This window comes from Pseudoliparis swirei, chromosome 4 (genome assembly GCF_029220125.1).
Source record: "Pseudoliparis swirei isolate HS2019 ecotype Mariana Trench chromosome 4, NWPU_hadal_v1, whole genome shotgun sequence".
Lineage (NCBI taxonomy): Eukaryota > Metazoa > Chordata > Actinopteri > Perciformes > Liparidae > Pseudoliparis > Pseudoliparis swirei.
The window spans coordinates 18853741-18874777 of record NC_079391.1 but is presented as its reverse complement, the minus strand read 5'-3'; the positions used below and the strand labels follow the sequence as shown (position 1 = coordinate 18874777).

At 44.1% G+C, this 21037-nt stretch overlaps 2 protein-coding genes across 3 annotated transcripts; one reads left to right on the top strand and one right to left on the bottom strand.

Moving 5' to 3' along the window:
* Positions 1-1429: 1429 nt before the first annotated feature.
* On the top strand, positions 1430-9879 carry LOC130192893 (uncharacterized). The gene is made up of 7 exons (XM_056413086.1): positions 1430-5873; positions 6398-6610; positions 6693-6888; positions 6985-7212; positions 7337-7479; positions 8826-8961; positions 9399-9879. The coding sequence occupies exons 1-7, from the start codon at positions 4639-4641 to the stop codon at positions 9585-9587; spliced, it is 2340 nt and encodes a 779-aa protein (XP_056269061.1). The 5' UTR covers positions 1430-4638; the 3' UTR covers positions 9588-9879.
* On the bottom strand, positions 9755-20227 carry usp8 (ubiquitin specific peptidase 8). 2 transcript variants are annotated; one of them, XM_056413085.1, is made up of 19 exons: positions 20181-20227; positions 19328-19492; positions 18985-19129; positions 18778-18863; positions 18540-18678; positions 17609-17663; positions 17255-17426; positions 16861-17023; positions 16610-16751; positions 16110-16357; positions 15498-15995; positions 14774-14848; positions 14359-14654; positions 13965-14183; positions 13662-13872; positions 12515-12751; positions 12168-12310; positions 11890-12022; positions 9755-11296 (listed from the first exon to the last, which is right to left on the bottom strand). In XM_056413085.1, exons 2-19 carry the CDS (start codon positions 19429-19431, stop codon positions 11138-11140), a joined length of 3225 nt encoding a protein of 1074 aa, XP_056269060.1. In that variant the 5' UTR covers positions 19432-19492; positions 20181-20227; the 3' UTR covers positions 9755-11137. The 2 variants fall into 2 exon arrangements, with proteins under 2 accessions (XP_056269060.1, XP_056269059.1); XM_056413084.1 differs by lacking the exon at positions 20181-20227 and having other exon boundaries at positions 19328-20169.
* Between the last annotated feature and the right edge of the window lie 810 nt (positions 20228-21037).

The window sequence follows — 21037 nt, the reverse complement described above, 5'->3', positions numbered from 1 at the left end:
TCCTCTCACTCGTTCTGCTCTTTCCACTGAAACTCTTCTTAGTCCTCACTTTCCCTCCTGACTGCCACTCACCCCTCACCATCTGAGGTCGGCCTGTCGGATGAGGTCAAGTTAAAAATAAAATCCAGTGAACGCTAGGATAAGCAGCTTTACTCGCCACCCATTCAGATGGCGTTGCCTACTAATTCAAGGTCATTGTTGCTATTCTCTTTTCCTGAAATACCAATTACAACTTCTACAGAGCTTCCTCCTCCAATGGAGAGAACTGAAACAGCTCATGGAGGCAATGAGCCGCTTGGCAAAGGTCTCGCCGTGAGGTTGAACTCCTGTGGAGCCGAAGCCTCCAGCATTTATCTGCTCCAACTTGAGGCTGCTCATGATGGCACCTCGCTGTCAGAATGTGTGTCCATATTCAGACCAAAGCTGGGAGAGAACTGGATACTAAAGTTAGAACACAAAGTACCTTTATAAATAGGCGCTCGGGCTCTTGCACTTTAAAAGCTTTATTTACTGCCAAAGTCACGTCGTCCAGCCCATCAATATCATTGTATATGATTCCTAAGCTCTGTGTGATTCTGACATCTGCAGCTGTTTCCTGCTAAAGAAGCTGGACGAACTCCTTATTGCTCAGCATCAAACAGACTGTTCAGCATCAACAGGGGTAACTCCCTCAGGGGATGCTGGAAACCAAAATCAGAGTTGAAAGAGTGAAAATTGGACTTCCATTCGCCATGTGGCCAGAAACATGAAACCAATTGAATGACATCGTTGCTCTGGACGTGCCAATATAATGCAAATGTCTTGCTCAGAGGTTCGACATATCGACATTAAAGGAGATGATTTGTCAATGTCATGTTCACAGCTTGTTTCTGCTGCTCTCAAATGGCCAAATATGTTAAAGCAGGTAACAGGATGAGTTCACTGGCAGCTGATCACACAATGCCATCTAAATATGAGTTTATGCTGTATGTTGCCAGCCAAATCAAATTGTTGACGTGATACTCCCAGATGCTCGTCCAGCGTCAATAAAGCTGGAAAACAAAAGGGGGTTCATCAGCAGGTCAGCTGATCCGAGGAAAGATAGCCGTTGGACAATCTCCATGGAAAGCAAGATATTATTTTTCGATAGCTGAAAGATATTTAATCCGCTTTTTATTATGCTGTATTTATAGTTGTGCAGAATGAAACCGGGTAATCATATAGTAGAACATTTGATCTGATGCCATTGTTTTCTTGCGATTACTAAATACTGATCTGATATCAGCATTGAAATACAAATAGATGTAAATGTTATTATTTATTTTTTAATAGCTGTATAGTCCTAGTCCTGTATAGATGGTTGATATAATTGTTGAATGACCTGCCTCAGGTTAAACCTTTTGGAGAAACATTACCAAATGTATAGAGAGAAGGAAAACAATCACTTTATTTTAGTTTAACAATGTGTCAACACTGAAAAGGAACTTTAATTAATTTAATTCTAGATACAAAACCTTTACATTTTAAAATTGCAGTCACAATTAAGTATAAATAATACTTTAAAATAGCAGTCATTAACAGTTAAAAACAAAACAGTAATGCAACAGCAACTTAAAAATGAAATGAATCTATAACAAAAAAAGAGTAATTGCTTTAAATGTTTATGGTGCAGCCACCATTTAGGAAACAAGACATTTGAATAGTGTGGGAGGGATGGGAGTTTTTGTCCTGCAGCTCTTTTCGGATGGAGCTGGTATGTCGTATTCCTCTGGGCGGGTAGTTTTAAGTTGAGTCAGTTACGCTGTTCCCCTCTTTCGGCCCTACTTGGCGTCTCCATCGGTGCTCGTGGAGTATTTGGTTTCACTTGCACTTTTTGTGAAGGGAGCCATGGAGCCAAAAGCTGCAGTTATTATTCCTTTTTTTTTGGCACACACAATCTAACCAGCCAAAGTGTCTCTACTTATTCCTATTTATTTATTCTTTCTTCAAGTAGGTTATATCCTTCTGTTAAGTCATACTTAGTTGTGATGTTATTGTCCTGTTTGTTATCCTTGGGTATATACCACTTAAATAATATCCTTAATGAAACATTATACGGTTAAAACGCTGTTTGTATTTACACATCGTGTTCACACTTTAAGGGCTTTCCTGTGTCATTTGAAGCCTCTCTAATATATGAGAGGATGCCGACAGGCTGGAACGCCCACCAGTCAGCCAGACAGAGCTGTGCATGCAAAGTGGAGGTGTGTGAAATACAGTGGCGGGCCTGGGGCCTGGGCCTTCAGTGAGGTCCTACACAGTCCCACCCGAATTAATCCACCTCTTATTACTATCATTATGATGCCATGGCTCTAGACCAGGGCTGCTCAATACGTCGATCGCGGCGTAGTATTGGTAGATCGCATGACATTAAAAAAAATTGGCCCGCCCCCGTCATTTTCTCTATTGCACGTCTTTGTTCATTTATTAAACTAAACAGCCGTCTGATGTTGATCGTATCTACACAACAGCATGTCATTTCTCTCGGCTCTCCGTCTCGCGCGCTGCAGAATGCATCGGGACGGAGAAAAAGAAGAAAAAAAAGTCACTTGCACTCGTTTGTTCACTAAACAGGGCATTGTCGCACCCAAAGCAGATTTCAAGTATATGCTCGACCAAATCGACATCTTCTCCTCCTTCCGCCATTGTGGGTTGAAAAAACAGCTTTGTAGTCCGCGAATTAATTCCTTTATCAAATTCAGTTTCCTAGTTCTGAGGTTTTGCATCTACCTGCCCATAGGACCCGCCTCTCAATATTGGTAATCCAATCAAAAGACGTGCAGCACTCCGCCTGCTAGCTGGCTCCTGTGCCGGTTCCGGGGCCTTCTAGAAGGCCTACAGGAGCCAACTCTAAAGCTGATTGGTTGACACAACATTGTCATTCCCATTCACTTGAAGCTACCAGCGCCTGCAATGTTGATTCTGAAGGCCTAAGGGCAGATGTTAGCCCCCTGGCAACACACGATGGCTGAATATGATTGGATAAAAGATCTAACATAAAGACCAGCCCTCCAAATCTCAACCTGGCGCTGGCAGCAGTGCAACCAAGAGGAACGCTATGAAATTAAGAGAATAACTCTTACTCTGGGAAATAATTGAATACATATTTGTGGGAAAATATATTTAGAAAAAAATATATTCTGATGATGTTTAGGCCAGCAGAGAAGGCCTTGCTGGCCCTGACGGCCCGCCACTGGTGAAATATGTATTCAGGTTTTAGAAACACCGTCCCAGATGCTTGAACATATTATGCAGCAGGATAAAAAAGACACATTCTGAATTTCTACAGAGAATCAAATATAGTGTGTGTGGGGGACCTCCCGCTGACATGAACATCCATCCTGTTTTCACACAATACATCAGTCTGTAAATGCTGAACTCATTTAGTGATGGGGAGTCAACACACAGCAGGCCACCGTACGGAGGAAACTCATTTTGGCCACTTGTAATCGCAACCTTGTTATTATTATTACATTATTATTACATGTCATTTAGCAGACGCTTTTATCCAAAGCGACTTACAATAAGTGCATTTCAACCTAGAGTACAAACTAAGAACAACAAGAATACAGAAAATAACATTTCCTCAACATAGTCGAACTACAAAAGTACCATAAGTAGGAGCCATTTAAGTGCCACTGAAGTGCAAATCTGTGTTTTAATCCAGATAAAGTCCGAAAAGATGTTTTTAGTTTCCGGCGGAAGATGTAGAGACTTTCTGCTGCCCTGATGTCAGTGGGGAGCTCGTTCCACCACTGAGGAGCCAGGACAGTTCTTTCGGTCATGACCCACACTTAGTTTATTTAGGGCAGGGACTGTCCGTCCTTTTGCATAAAACAACAAGTTCTTTAAATATCCAGACTATTACAGTATAACTACAGGGAAGTGAACCAACACTTACCTTGTAATACCGGCTGGATTATCATCTTCAAATGTCCTATTACTTTATAGTTATCTATTTAGTTTTCTTGTGTAATATATAATTAAAGTATATGCAATTTAGCTTTGGCAATAATGTAACTTGAACATTCATGCCAATAAAGCTTATTTGAATTGAGATGGAGATATATAGAGCTAGAGAGCTAAAAAGGAAGGAGGAAAGAAAGGTTACAGGTTGGAACTGTGTTTTCAGAAGATCCTGTGAGTGGTATTTCACTGCATAATATCACACTAACAGCTCCTATTGGAAGTGTATGAAAGATTGTTTCGACACTATAAAGTGAATCGATAACATGCAGGTGTCCTATTAACTTGTAGACGGTTTGCTAAAGCACAAAGTCATGAAAAGAGCACTGAGGTTCACGTGTTGTGTTTATAGGTTGCCAAGACACAGTTGTCTGGCTACAGTGGATCTCAACAGTAGAGTCTCACGAGTGTTACAAAATGTGTGTTTCACCTGAGAGCGAGCAGACAGACAAACACACACACACACACTCTAGGATGAGAGAGATGCCGTATTCCGTTCACTGGATATCTTCTTGTTTTGTAGACTACGGGGACAATCTCCAGCACTCGGCAATTACATTTTTTGTGTTTAATCTTTTGACAGATGGGAGGTCTCTGCTGTGAGAGAAGCTATCGCTATTTTGAGATGATTGCTTAGACCAAGCAGAGAGTAAGATGAAGGCCAAGGCTTTGTCAGTGACGGAGTGCACCTGGACTTCAGAGGAGTGCCACCTCGTGGACGAGCTGCACGTAGACCCCCAGAGGGACAGTTTTTGTTTGCTAAATTTATTCAGGTCCAAAAAAGTGAAGCCGCTCCCCAGGATTCAGACTGGACCCACCTACCAGGTGTACCACACAGCCAGAGAGCTCCTGCTTAAAGTGCTGGACAGAGGAGCCGTCCGGCAGCTGATCAAGAGAGCCGCTGGTGTGAAGCCAGGGGCGAACCGCCCATCATGCAACCAGAGCCGAGAGCAGAGTGCAGATGTCTCTGAGGAGGTGTATGGCGAGGCGTTGACATGGTTCTCTATAGTCCTACAGAGCGGCCTGTCCATAGGAGAGAGCTGCTTCAGCTCAGAGTTGACCCCGAAACTGGACGGATGGCAGGGAGTCCTGAAGAGAAACAGCTTCCAGAACAACCTCCTGCCTCTGACCAGACTGGAGGATGGAGACAAGCTGGAAGCCCTCTCTGCGTTCGGTGGTCACCTGACCAGGCGCTACCAGGCCTTATACACACCTGGTCTCAACCTGGCCGTGAAGAAGTACAGACTTTCCTACCAGCAGGGTCCTTGCTCTCTCCATCTTGCCCTCCTCTGTGAGACGAGCTCCGGGTTCATCTGCAACATGTATCTGTACTGTCCGGAGCAACTGCAGACGCAGAGTAGGAAAAGTGTCGTGGAGCAGGTGGTCGGACACCTGCTGAGACCCTTCTGCAGCCAGAGACACCTGGTTCAGCTGGACAGCTCTGCTTGGATGGAGGGCAGACTCACAGACAGTTTCTCTGGCTTAGGGGTGGATGTCCATTTTGCCCCAACTGGTCAAATGTCATCTTCACCTCCACCACTCATGCCGCACCAGCTCCAATGCACACCTGAGGACTCACCGTCTCAACTCGTGGCCCACCTGCAGGGCTGGACTGGACCGGCTCTGTTCCCTCTGTTGGACCTGAAGGGCTCAGTGGTCGATGTGTTCCTCCCAGGCCTCTGGGTGACGCTCCACATTATCTGCATCAACACATTTGTGCTCCACACTCTGCAGAGGCAGGGCTCAGAGAGGCCGGTTCACCTGCCGGAGTTCACCAGAGCGCTGGCCTCCAAGCTGGCCGTGGACAGCAGCGTCACTGTGCCGGTTCTGCCGCGCCTGAACAGCAACTCATCCCAAGAGACACATTTCAGAAGTCCTTCCAAGCTAAGGTTAGTCTTACTCTCTTATGAGTGTTTTTTTATTCATGCAAATAATAGCCTCCACCGAATTACGTGGTTGAAAAAAGCCAAGTGAGTGATAACTTGTATTTTTAAAAGAATTTGATGCATACAATTAGATTTGTATCGAGGCAAGCTGCGGGAGTCTGAAGCAAAGTGAATTCACTTCAATTGATTTCAGAGCAACTTCAGCGGAGCACATTTCAGAATGACTGAATAAGGCATTGAACATGGGGACCTTTTCTCAGGCTAGTGCACAAGTTGGGTCATTTAATTAAGACAGTTGAGCAAGCCATAATGTTGGTGCTATTAGACCATCAGCATAAACTTAGTTGACAATTTCAGGGCACCAACTTATCTTTATTATCACTAATAATAAACATGCTGTTCACAGCTTCACATTCATTCAGTCCCAAATGCATCGAACTATACCTACATCTTTTGGGACTACATCAAATGATGACAATGTGCAGCGTTGAGGAGGAGGGTTTGATTTCTGTTGACCGGTCTTCCAGGACGGATGCGGTCAGCCGTGGTCGTGTGATGGCCAGCGAGACGCGAGGCTGCAGCTCTGCAGTGCGGCTGCCCGGGTGGAACAGAGCAGGAGTCTGCGGTCTGGACAACTCGGGAAACTCTTGCTACTTAAATGCAGTGTTGCAGTGTTTGTGCTCCACTTTGCCCCTCGTGGAGCACCTCCTCAGTCAGGACACTCGCGAAGAGCTGCGAAGGTAAGAGACCCCCCGCCATCTCTCTCTCTGACTCATTGCGACCTGGCCTGTTTCCTCAGTAGTCTCACCTCTGTCCACGCAGGTCAAAGTGCCGCGTGGCCGAGATGTTTGCCCGCCTGCTGGAGGAGATGTGGCTGGGGAGCAGCTCCAGCTGTGCCCCGGTGGAGGCCAGGTCTGTGATGTGCTCCATACTCCCCCAGTTCAACAACTACTCCCAACAAGACGCCCAGGAGCTGCTGCTCTTTCTCCTCAACGCGCTCCACGACGACCTCAAAAAGGTTGCAGCAGCGCGTACGCGTAGCTCTCCGCGGTGAATCCCTCCACCTACAGAAGGACAGAATGAGTATGTGCGTGTCTTTCTGCTTGTTTACAAGGTTGCAAAGCGCCAGGTGAGCTCCTCCATACGACAGCCGAGACGAGCCGGGAACAGAAACCGCGCCCCCGCAGCGATGGAGTCCACCACCATCGTCTCCCGTCTGTTTGAGGGCCAGCTCGGCTACATGACCCTCTGCATGCACTGCGACCACCAGACACACCGGACACAGACCTTCACTGTACTGTCACTCCCGATTCCAACAGACATCATCAAGTGCTCCATCCAGGTAGGCCTACCCGTAAACACCTGCAGGTGCCGCTTTGCACCGAACGTCCTCCAGACTGTATCCATGCGTGTCCAGCTTCGGCTATCGGGGGTGTCGGCCTCAGTGCTCTGTGTCCTGTGTGCAGGACTGCTTGTCTCTTTTCTTCGAGCAGACCCTCCTGACCGGGGTCGAGCAGATGCTGTGCTCGGTGTGTGGGCTGAGGAGAGAAACGGCGGTCCACACTTGTTTGGACAAACCTCCCGAAATCCTCATGTTGCACCTGAAACGGTGGGTGGACACAACACATCCAGCTGAAGGGAAACACGCACTAGTAAGAGCACAAGTTACATTCATGAACCCTGCATGATAACTAAATCTTACGTCAAATAATCTCACCTTCAAAGGTCTGCATCAGGCACGTGCACAGACATTTTGGGGGGCAGGTGCTCAAACCCCCCAAAAAGGGCACCCATTGCAAAATGATTTTAATGTTGATCGCTGTAACTTGAAGTGAGCAAGTAATCGGTCGCTACGAAACACCTGAAACACATTGTGTCGTGAGAAGACATGAGAGCTAAACAAAATGACAATGTTTTCTATTAACAATTACAATTTGTTTTTATTTACAAAACGATGGGAGCGAAAAAATGCCATTTAATAAAAAACTTACTAACCTCAACCGCTCGGCTGAAAAGAATAAACGCAAGAAAAAACAACACTTGTAATAACTACTTACTAACCCAGAGTGAGGTCATGCCGGCGCCAGGAGGAGGAAGGTGCGCGGCGGGGGCTCGTGAGCGCCGCGGAGCATGTCGAGGCGAAATTCTCACAAGAACTCAAATAAATGCCCAGTCAAATATCAAAACATTTAGGGGGAATTGAAGACAGCGAGAGTAACCTGTATTCTTAAATACTAATGAATGAAGAACAAATGTGTCTCCAGCAGAAAGGGCACTTTTCTCATCCAGGGCAAAAGGGCCGGTGCTTGAGCACCTCGAGGGGTCTACCTGTGCACGTGCCTGGTCTGCATGATCTTCATCAGCAGACGTTCTTTGCTGAGTTTAAAGACTTTGAGTGCTTGTTGGTTTCTAAAGTTCAGTTTCAAACTTCTGGAGCTTTGACGACAGCGTCTCATTGAATGGTCACTCATTGTCGGACTGGCGGTTGAAACATGTGATAATTAAAATAAAGCTGTGACGCAGAGCGCCTTGCTCAGCCTTATTAAAACCAGAACAGTTCATGAATCTCGTCTTCCTGCACAAATAAATATGCAAGCATGGCTTTTGATTAGAATAACTGAAGGAGTCTGAGTTTGATGAACTCAAACTTTAAATTTAAGCAGCAGAAACCATCTCGCTAATGAGTCACAGATCTGATAGACACGAGGAAGTGGAGAGAAAGGCTATAAATACTGACATTAAAGCATAAAGCTGACATTTTAATTATGGATGATTTATCTGCGATTGAACGTATCTAAAGATATGGAGCCTGTCTTCATATTGAGCAACAACCAAAGAGTCAACGTGAGGAATGCACTAATGAGTAATTATGAAGGGCTACTATGACTCAATTCCCTGGAGATGAATGCTGTGGGTAATATTAGCCGTTAACCAATCTTAACCTCTCCTCTACAGGTTTGGCTGTAAGGGGAAGAATCAGGTGAAACTGGGGACCAACGTTGTTTTCTCCTTGAGACTCGATCTCTCCCCGTTTCTATCCAGCTCAGTACAGAACGCCTCATACTCTTCATACCGCCTATATGCTGTTGTGGTCAGTACACACACATGTATGAGCAACACTACAGACTTTATATTACAATAAAAACGATTATTTATATCTGGAAGACATATTTTTGTCATCAAGGGTTAATTGTTTTTTTAGAAAAGGATTGTATTGGTTCTGTGAAGTTTTTAATTCGCGCACTTTAGTTTCACATTAATAAAAAAATAAAAAAAGGTATCTTAATTGTTTTCTGCAGCTACGTCATCGTTTTTTTCCTAATTTGTGGCTTACCGAGTGATGTTTTAAAACACCGCTTTGGGAGGACGATTTATTTGATGGCAGCTGCGTGAAGCACTGGCTAAACTAATAATGAAACCACAGTATAATAATATGAGCGTGAAATGATGCTCTACAGACAAATGGAGTTCTTACTTTGTCCACAATGTCGGTCTTTGATTATTTCCATCTCATTTCTACCTCTCTAGAACCACACGGGTCATCTGAACATGGGTCACTACACAGCGCTGTGTCACAACGCCTTGACCAGATCCTGGCACTGTTTTGACGACTCTGCGGTCAGAGAGGTGCAGGACCGCCTGGTTCAGTCCGCACATGCCTACGTGCTGCTCTACAGCCGCAAGCCTTTTCAAAAGCCAAAGATCCTCGGACTCTGAGCTCTCCGACCGGCAGGCCAAGACCACGAGGGGGCGGAGCTTCATTTTCCTTTCTTTTAACCCGTCGTTTGTTCTGAAATGTTCTTACAGCCTCAGGGATGACGCGGCGACAACGTCAACAGGAGGGCTGATTTACCTGAAGAGTCATCCAGACACAAACGCAAACAGTCACTTGAAGTCATTTTAATAAATATGCATGAGTTGTTTGAGGTTAATATAATTGTTATATTTGAAAAAGAGTTGTTTTAGAGCATTATGAAATAAAAATCATGATGTACAAGTAAAAAGAAAACAGATTATGAACTCATGCTTGGCAATAAAACTTTACTCAGGAAGTCAATCCCGTCGCCTCAGATCTCTGGTCCATTCAGAAGATCCATCCTTGTACTTTGTGCTTGCTCTCGTCAGTCAGTCAGGCAGCAAATGTTGACGGCGAGTAAGTGGATAAGATCAATTTCTCAAGTTTTCATATTGTCCCGGGTCAGTACCAAACATAAAATAAATCACAGACATCTAAATTACAGCCTCTTGGAAACTCACAACCAGCAGCACTGGTGTAAGCCGAGAAAGATGCCAGGTTACAGGTCCTTTTTCCTCTAAATAGTGTTTGTCTTTGAATATAATAATGTAAAGAGTTACATAATGTTTAACAGAGAACCAATCCTATAAACAAACTTTATAGAAGCAGGTGTTCCTCTCACTGTCTTGTCCAAGCAAGACAGACACGCTCTCAGCATCAGTTTGGTTTTTTTAAGCGTTACAAGTCGACTATTAATGTCTGCTGTTAAACAAAGTGTTCTACATTAACAACATAAACTGACGGCATATTGTGCAAGTGCAACAAAGTGGCTAATATAAACAAGCAACGATCTCGAGTCCCTCATCTCTTAATGCAAAAAGTCAGTTTCTTCCAACCCCTCTGAGATCACGTTAAACATCCGAAGGCTATAGAGTTAAACCCCTAAAACAGTTTGTCATTAAGAATATGGTGATACTGTGATGGCTGCTACTTTCAAGAAGAAGAAAAGTCTAATTTGGTCACTGAACAGATTCACACCTTGCCCTCCAGTATTTACATTTTTGAATGTGCAACATCAGCATCGGTAAGTATGTACATGCCATCGAACGGTCAACCCCGGTGTGGACACAGCAGCCGGAAGCTGATCGGCGACGCGATGCGGCCGTCCACACCGAGTGCAACAGGAAATGAGAGTGAAGAGCGTCTGCACCAGCTGTCAGTCCCACAACACAAGCATCAAGAAGCCGTTCCGTCCCTAATGATCAGTTATATGAACAGACGGCATGTGTTAAAGATATAAGGTCCTCTAGGAGCTGAAGCTGTGCGTGTCTGCACATTTCTCCGGTCTGCCACAGACGGGATCTCGTCGCCACGCGCTCCTCGCGTGCTCTCACACACACGACTAGTTAACCTGCAACTACGTGCTCCAGGTCCTGAGAGCTGTGATTTTAAAAAGGAAAACAAAATCAACCTCTATGCTTGAGCGCCGCCGCTCTGCTGGAGTATTCTCTCTTCGTGTCCAACGGCTCCATCACAGGGCGGAGTAAAACAGGATGTAGGCTGCGGAGGACTTGACGGAGGAGGTGGAGATGTCGGTCACCTCGTGGTCGTCGAACTTGTACCAGCGCTGTTTGTGGGCGTTCTTGCAGTAGGCGGTGTAGTGGCCCCCGTCCAAACCCCCGTAGTGGTTCTGGTCGTGGGAAAGAAGCGGGTTAAGCTTTTCTATTATTATTATTAGGATTCAAATCCTTTCTCGCTGCGGGTTTGAATATGAGCTTATAGATAAGGTTGGAGATCTTCCTCAAAAAACGTTTGTAGTATTTAATGAAATTGTTTGTACATCCTGATAGAAACAGATACAAACAAATTATTAATCTAATGTTTAATCGTTTTTTTCCCACCAGAATGCAACGATTGGATGTCCGTCTATCTACTTGCTTATCTATTTGCTCGTCTCTCAGCATCATCAAACACAAATGTCCATTGTTCTTGTCGTCATGGGACCAAAACATTGGTACACTAATTCATTATTAGCTCATTTTCAAGCTATCGGCTATAAGACTGTCGGTCTTTTGGTTGGTAGTTTGTATTCTTAAGTATATTGCTTGTTTTTCTATTTTGTTTTACAGCCCAGTCTCTTAACCTCTTCTGTAATATATTTCCAGTCATTTAGTTTTACCGTTTGTATACGTCCATATAAGAAAAAGAAATAAACACACACAAGTATTCATATCGTAATTTGGAAATACACTTCACAACATAACCAATTTCACTTTTACTTACAGAAACTCCAAAGAGGCAGTATCTCTTCTCGGTCGGTTTTGGTCCAATGACGTACTGGGTCAGGTCCAGAGTGTCGAGAGAGAAGTCTACAGAAGTCTGCAGCTTCTGCTTCCATCGGCCCTCGTAGGAGAACCTGCAGAAAATATGCCCATTAAAGAATAAGAGCGTCGATGTGGAACAGTAAGAAAAATGCTCGTCTTATTTCCTAAATGGTTCCTGAGTAGGCAGGGACAAAGAACTTTGTCTCCATCATCTAGAAAGCAGGCATGACTCCAGACCGTTTTAAGTGCACCAGGACGATGGGTGGGACCTTCCAGATCTCCAGTTTCTTGGTGGAATCTCTGTGGGCCTTGCAGTGCCTGCAGAACACCTTGTTGTTGTCGGTCAGCTTCTCTTCTTTGGAGAACAACCTCAGACAATCCTGCCAAGAAGCAGAACAATAAAATCAGTCAAGTACAACAGTCACTTTTTTTTAAATACATAGAAACTCAGGAACATAATAAGCCTCCAAGATGTAGTCAGGAAACGACTTCAGCGTTTGTCAATAGAACTTCTAATAATAATAATAATAATAGCCTAATCTGCTTTCACACGCTTCGATGCAGCTGTTTAATGTCTGACCGACCTGCAGGGAGCACTTGCTGGTGGAGGCCAGAGGCAGCGACAGGTACATAAAGGTCTCAAATGTCCGGGACATGCGGTGGCAGGTCAGACACTGCACGGTGGACTTGAACTGCCCCTGGAACAGCGCAACAATGATGGACTCATTGAGCAGCTTGTGTTTGCTCCAGGCCAAGTCGGCTGCCGTCTGATCATCCATATGGTCGTTTTCCTCCTCCTTGTACCGCTTCCTGTTGTCCGCCTGACGACAGAGATGGAAAAATGTCGGTAAACAAGAACAGCTACTGCGTTACGCGTTAGCAAAACCTACCTACAAGACTCATGTCAGAAACATAATGTAGCGGTAATGATTATGATACTACAGTTATTGTCGCGAAAAAGAGAACTTAATGAGAACTGCAGACTCAAATGATGATATGTAGGAAGATATGAGGCAGGTACAACCTTACTAATTAATATCTTACTAATTAGACTGACTGATTTACAGACGGGCAGACAGGTCTGAACATCACACAAAAGGGATGCGATGAAATGGAGTGTATTTCATGAGAAATGCACATTATCAGCCTTCACAACCCAATTGGCATTTGAAAGAGTGACAAGCTTGATATTAGGCTGTGGTGAATGTATTACTTCAACTCAACCCCAGGTGGAGACAGTTGGCAAATTATTGCAACGGACAGCATGTGTGACCTTCACTAGGAAAAAGGTCTTTAAAAAAGAAAAGGGAGTCGAATGTGTCTTTTTTACACTTCATCTAGTCCTGTCCCCATTTACATGCACATGAAGCCATGTGTCAGTCGAGACAGGCAATGAGGCACGTCTTGGGTCTACATGCAGAGGTTCTGACTACATCAGACCAGACAGATGCAGACACGCCACACTCACACTGCTGCAGGAGGCCAAGGACACACAGCTATTTACTTACTCTCTAATTTGCCATCAAAATTAAGACCAGGTGAAAAAACAGAAAGAAGGAAAATGACAAAATACTACAATTTAATTGTTAACAGGCATGTGCAAACACATACAGGGGTTGTTAAAGACTAGCCATTGAAAGCCTGGTTAAAATTAATAAATTAGATATCGAAAGCTATTTCAGACTTTATTTATGCCACACTGATGTTGCATGAAATACATGTGTGTGCTACCTTGTTGAGGTCCTCATGGAGCCCATCCATCAGGAACAGCAGCAGCTCCTGGGAGTCTTGCTGCTCAGAGCCAGCAAACTGATCATTGATCTTGCCTATGGTGACCTTGAAGTCCCGCGGACTGATGCACTTGTACAGACCGGCCCACAGGGCCTTCATGATCACACCAAACTCCTCCGCCACCTCCCCTTTATGGCCCAGTATGTTGTACCTGGCAGAGGACGAGAGCAGAGGGAGAGATGTCAAACACTTGCCGTTGCCTGATTCTTTATGGTAAGTATTTCCACCTAGCCGGGCCCTGACCTGTTGATGTCCTCCATGTAGTAATTGTTGTTGAAGTACTCAGCCATGGCCGGAGTGTTACACAGACACTGCAAGATGGAGTTCATGTAGCACGTGTTGCCCAGGTTGCGAAGGCCAGTCAGTGATGGACCCAGACCCCCAAATGAAGGATTCAGGTTGCGAATTTTGGTAGCTGATGGCCGTACAATCTCCACTTTAGAGTAGACTTTACTAGGCGGTCTAAAAGACAGGAGCACAATGAGTGTACCAGACTGAAGGAAATGCATTGTGCAATAAGTCCAAATGGATAAACTGCTGTTAGATTATGACAAAAGACACTCGATGCGGGACAATGTCCCATATATCACAGTTACTGGTCTTCCTGAAATGTAATCCAAACATCTGTGTGCCTTACTTTGTCTCTCTGTTGATGGTGGGTATGACGGCAGCAGTGGTCGTTTCTGCGGCAACCTTCTTCTGGACTTCCTCTCTCAAGTCTTGGCTGATATCCGGGGAGGAGTAGGAGCGTTTGAGTTTAGACTGTTCCTGTTCACGGCTGGTATCTGGCTCAGCTGGTTGGGGTGGTTTCTGTTTGACTGATGGCGGCGTGGAGGGTGGGGTCTGGGGAACAGTGACCTCCGGAGGGTACAGGTGGACACGGTTGGTTGGGGAATGGTAGTATCGGTAAGTCCCTGTCACCGTGTCAAGGAACTAGTCAAACAATGGAGGGGGAAGAAATAAGAAAGAGAATATGAGGGATAATTATTACTCCCTTGCATCTCCAACTCCTCCAAACGACTCAAAATATTTCAGATTTAAACATCTGGTACCTTCATCCAACCGACTGGAAGGCCTGGTACACTCCGACCCATCTCCTCACTCCTTGCCCGGGTCAGCGGCTCCCTCTGCGGGATAAACACACACCATCTTCACCTAAAGGTTCTCTACAAAAATAATGAGGGACTTTCATGGTGAAGACAAGAGGAATACAAATGTATTTCACGTTTACATTGTTTACCACAAAGTAGAGCAAATATTCTTGTTTTTGTGAATCAAAAGAAAAGAAAATACGAACACTAACTTGAGTACACATTATTTCTTCTAAACAGACCCAATTGCACATGTGTTTTTTTATCTATCAAACTGTCATAAACTTATCTGACTGGCAGTGACGCAGGTTAAACGAATGTTGCCGGTCAGTCTGATCGGAGAGCTGGACAGCCTGAGAGAAAACATTTAAATGTGCCTGGAAGTGAAACGCAACTGTATTTGGTAATTCCGTAATGTCATTCAGGGTAACTATATGGTTTTTAAAAAAGTGTGAGGAGCCAGTTTCAGATAACTTAATAATGTTGTATGTCCTAGGCTAGGAGAAGCCAAACGGCGCTTTCAATCCTCAAACAATCTGATCAGGTTGATGGGCTTGGTGTTTATAAAGTGTATGGACCTTTGGTCTCATTGTTCAAACTGCCTTTTCTGATTGCTTTGGATGTTTGTGTTGCCTTTAAAATACAAAATTATACAAATAAAACACTGAAAGAAAAGAGGACTGACCTTAATTTCATTAACAACATGGTTGGGAGCCGGAGAGTCCAGAGACATACTTTTTGTGGGAGTGTCAGAGTTCTGCTCCTTACCCCTCCTCTCTTTCCCATCCCACACACTATTCTCTTTATCTTCCTCTTCCTCTGCCTTCTGCCTTTCCAGTTTCTTTTTCTCCTGAGGTCCATCGTCCTCGTTTTCCTTTGTCCTCTTTTCACTTTGCTCCTTTTCTAGCCTTTCCTTCTGGTCCTTCTCCCGTTTCTCTTCCTCTACACGACGCTCCTGGTTGCGTTTCTCCTGCTCTTGCTTTGCCTTCTCCATCCCTGCCACCGCCTCAGAGTGGATCTGGCTTTGCTCTTCTTTAGACAAAGAGTTGTTGGGGATGAGCGATGGCTTGACCGAGCGGTCCGGAACAAGTGGGCCGTTCTGTAGGGAGTCCTTTGCTGACCCGTTCTGGCTGGACTTAGGATCGTTCAACACCCGGACAGAGGGTTTCTTGGTACGGTCAAACTGGGATAGGAGAACAGGAGGATGAAACAAAGCATGAGTAAAGTGTAGCACGCCAGAAGCCTTCTTTTTTTGCACTCTCCCAAAGGGTAATAGTTATCAGGGGAGATATCATACCTGGGGGAAGGCCTTGGTTGTTGCGGGGCCCTTCAGACTAAGGTCTTGCTCAGAATTTGTGTCGCCTGTGACGATTGAGTCGATAATATCTGGCAGCCTGTCGGTCGTCGATGTGGGAGGTTCTGCTGGTGGAAACCCGTTCACCAGCACAGGAGCTGAGGATTCCTGAGGCTTGGGTGTAACCTCAGGCTCTGGTGGAGGTGGGGTCGGAGGCTTTGGTTCCTCGAGGGATGGGTAGCTAAAGTTCACTGTTCAAAACATCAAGAAAGTACATTTAAAAAATTCATTTTTCCAGAAGAAGTAAGAGTCCAGCTTCGCTTGAAGTGTAAGACAAGATATTTTTTACATTTTGATAAACATCTGAAACAAAATTAGGCCCAATTCCTTTTTACCAATCTTATCAATTTGCGGCTATAATTTCTTTAAAAAACAGCTGCATTAACCCAAACAATAGGTCAAACTATGTGTCCTGACAAATATAAAGAGCTGGTGATACTCACACTGAGGGGTGACGCTGATGATATTCTGTCTGGGGGGGCGAACTTTAGCGTTGGTTGTGTACATTGGGTAAAACAGCAGCCAGTTCTCGTAGCCTCCCTCCAGCACAAGCGGCATACTACGCAGGATGGTGATGCTGTCCCACTGTGCAAAAATAGTATTATACATCACATGTAAAGTTCTGCCATATACACATTTTAATGAGTCACACATAAGCATGCGCAGAAATGGCCTCAACCACACACTCAGTTACCTTGAAGAGGGCATCTTTGAGGCTCTGCAAGGTGGTGCCAAGTGTAAGGTCAGAGACAAAACTGAACCAGTCCAGTAGGACGATGTAATCCACAAGACCCCGCCTTTTCCAATGCTCTTTGGACACCTCCGGCAGCTTTGCCTCAATCTGACTCACAATGATTCTAAAAAGTCATGACATACCAGTAAAGGAGGTCAGGTTTAAAATGTAACTTTTCTTTTCTCAGAAAAAAACATGAATAACAAGGTAATACATTTAAACAAATTAAAAAAATAATGATAATAAAAAATAAAATAATATATATATTCTTATTATCCCTCCATAACCAGATACAAAATTACACATTTAGAGTCAGATCAAACAATCAGGTACAAAGTCTTCAAAGCCCTCTCACCCTGGGCTAATGGCCTCCTCAGGCACACTGACGCAGGTCTGGTCTGGGACCTTAATGCGCGACTCCTCAAAGTCCCCGTGGCTGCGGGCATCCATGACAATTATTGTTATCGTCTGGTCCTTCATCATGTGGAAAAGCCTCTCAGCTGAAATTCCACCAGCTGGCACCGCAGCTACCAGATAAAGTAATTAAAACAACAAAAAGATTAAACACAGACTACAACTCTTACACAACTTCATGGATTTAAGACTATACATAATGTCAACACATTTCTAGAATGATTTTCCCCTCAGAAAGGAGGAGTACATAGGTTTATCAGACATCTTTGTGTTCACTTTAAATTATTCTGCTTACCTTTTGAGGTTGCATTCTTGAGTTCAGTCTTCTTTTCATTATGTTCTCCTTTTACCTAACATACAGACAACAATCACCTGGTTAATATTTTAATGTTTATTTGACTGATTTTCTTCTTACATAAACTCCATTATAAGCATACTATTACTTACAAAATGCCATTTATACATGTGTTAATTGTAACTAGTAATGTTGCCATTATTATTGGTATGATATGAACTACTGTAACTCCCTCCTGGCAGGTCTACCTGCTCAGGCTTTCCGACCTCTGCAGCTCATCCAGAATGCAGCAGCTCGACCGGTCTTCAGCCTTAATTCACTTACACTACTCCGCTCCTCTGCTCTCTTTACTGGTTAACATTGGCTGCCCGCTTCAAAACATTGGCTTGAGTACCATGCTGCGAACAGATCGGGTCCCGTCTACATCCGGGATATGGTCAAACTTTACACCCCAGCGCGTTGACTCCGCTCTGCATCTACCTATCAACTTGTGACTCCGTCACTGCGATCTAATTACTCAACAAAATCAAGACTGTTTGCTTTCCTGGCTCCTCAGTGGTGGAACGAGCTTCCCACTGACATCAGGACAGCAGAACGTCTCTACATCTTTTGCCGGAGACTAAAAACACATCTTTTCCAACTATACATTGAATAAAAACAGATTATCTCCTCAGTGGCACTTACTTATTTTTTGTAGTTTGTCTTTCTTGAAGAAATGTTACTTTCTTGATTCTTGTTGTCAGAATTTGTACTCATGGTTAATTGCACTTATTGTAGGTCGCTTTGGATAAAAGCGTCAGCTAAATGACATGTAATGTAACTGCAGATGTAAAACTGTAAATTCAACTATTTCAAAATTTATATTGAAATCAAGTGTGTGACTCAAGTAAATATGTTTTAATGTGCAGATACAATAACAGTACGTCTCTACCTTTTTGCTGTCATTGTTTGCAGATGAAACTTTTGGAGAGCTTCGACCGCTATCTTTCTCTGTTATTTCCTCCTTCCTTTTCTTCTCCTCTTGTTTCTCCTTCTCCTCAAGTGTATTTCGAACCTCAACTTCCTCATACCTGTTCAAATGTAAAGAGTAAAATATAACAACATTCACCAATGCTTCCTTGCAGCTTATGCATTATTAACTCGGGGAGAATCCAAGACTATTCTCTAACCTGAGTTTAAGGCTTTCAGAGAGCTTCTCAGCTTCTTCAATGGCTTTCTTAAAGCTGTTTGGCCCAAGCAAGGTCATGAAATACTCCTTGGACAAGGGAATAGAGGGATTACATAGAAATAACCAATTATTAATACATTTCTAGAGCAAGACGCTACAGAAAAAAATACACAGAAAAAAAAGACAGTTTAACAACTATAAACTATACCGGTTGCTGCATGAAGTCTGGTCTTTTCTTGATAATGCCATATACTGTTAAATACTTCATGTACAGCACATAAGCCTTCTCCTCATCTCTGTCCAGACGAAACTCCTCTGCCGCCTTGAAGATTTTACAGGCACTTTGAACATAGCTGCAACACAGCAAACAGCAAAAATAGAGTTTCATTACTATCAATGCAATATATTTGACATAACTGTTGGCCTTTTTTTGGGTATGTTATTCCTTCTAGCATGCCCTCACGTAAAGACAGTTCCTCTGTGTTACCAGTGTGTTTTTACTGTGTGCCATACAGGGTTATTACCAGTAAACAAAAACAACTTAACATTACCTTCTGGTGCTCGTCTTGTCCGGCTTAATTTCAGCCTTTTTATTGAGTTCACCCAGAGACGTGGACACATGCAGCTTTTTGACCCCGGTGGAGACTGCAGGCATCTTGGCGGTCGTGTTCAGTCAGAGCTCACAGGCAGGGAACCGGTACGTGGTCCAACTATATCTGGACAACATGTTGGGGCAGATAATCAAACACACGCTGTCTCCAAAACACCCAACTAGCTGGACCTGTCCACATATAGCTGTTGAATAGCGTGATGTATTAATTGCTCTGAGCTTCCCATATGATCAGTGGAGATTACAGTTCATAAACACATCGAGTTTCACTTGCTGTTGACGTTCGCAGTCATGAAGCATTTAAAAATGTCCAGTCACACCGACTGAACACATGGACCGAGGATGATAAAGACGTCTAAGGTTCACCATCTATCGATCTCACTGTACGATTAGAGGTGCTGTGGCTGTAAGACACATTGAAGACAACAACAACAACAACAACAAGTAGTGTTCTGGCTATCGTTAGCTTCGACCGGATGCCTGTTGAACGGCTAACGGAAACAGCATCGGTGTAGATCACAAACCAACCAGTGCTTTAATACGAACACACGTCAGCTCGCTAGTTGCGTGTTTACTTCGCGGTGTTGTCTTCGGGGCTAGCTGCGTTCGTTAGCGAGCTGCACGCAGTTTGTCAGCAAGCTAAAGTAGTGTCTGTTTAAGCAGCTACAGCTGAGCTCGTCTCAGCGACAGCACAGAAACGTCCTCTAGTCGTCACGGCAACGTCTACGTTGTAGCCGAGAGTTAATGAAATACTGTTTGTTCAACACATTACGCCTTTCTGATCCGTTGCTTACACTTTAGCCACTTTTTTGACAGCTGATTCCTTATTTCTTGTTCCGCCTCTTCTTCGTCCTCTTCTTCTTCTTCTTCTCTGGCGTTTTGCGGCAGCTGCTCACCTTCACGTGGCCGTACTGCCCCCTGCTGGAGATTATGTTCTGCTCCGCTGACCACTTTCTCTTGTCGCGCCTTCTCAGTACTTCACACTCTCACATCTCCAAGGTCATATTCATTCAAGTATAATGGTCTTTGTCTGTGAACATGCCTTCTGTGCCCCTATTGTTCATATTATGTACATTGTTCACAACACCTGTCAGATGTTTCCCTGCAATATGTGTGTGTCCTGTTGTTAACGTGCCATGTGTTTGCACATCCCTGCAGTCTCCCCTAAAGTCTACATTACAACGTTAAGCTGAACTGCACCTTCAGCAGCCCATGTGTTTATTGTTGTATTTTTTTGATTCATGGTACATTTTATATCTTCCTGTGAATCTCTTCCTTCTCACTGGTTATCTTCTGTTAAACTTTAACTGATCAACTTTATGTTTCCTTCCCTTATAAACCCATACTCCATACACTTTGGCTAAAGATTACAAGTCATGCCTGAGTTTTGTGTAATTAGGTCAGCCTTTTGTGATCACGTCTGGCCCACAGTGCAATAGAGTGATGTACAGTGGGGCTTGTCTTTAGCAAAAGAAAGATAAAGCACCTATACATGTTCCTAAAAAGGACAGTTAGTCCTGTCTGTGATACAATATAGTGTACAACCTCAATGACCCTTGAATGGTGTAACTTTTTAACTTGTGCAACACATTGGGATTATCTCTGAAGTGGCATTGAAATAAAAGAACAACCAAAATGTTTCACCATCAGT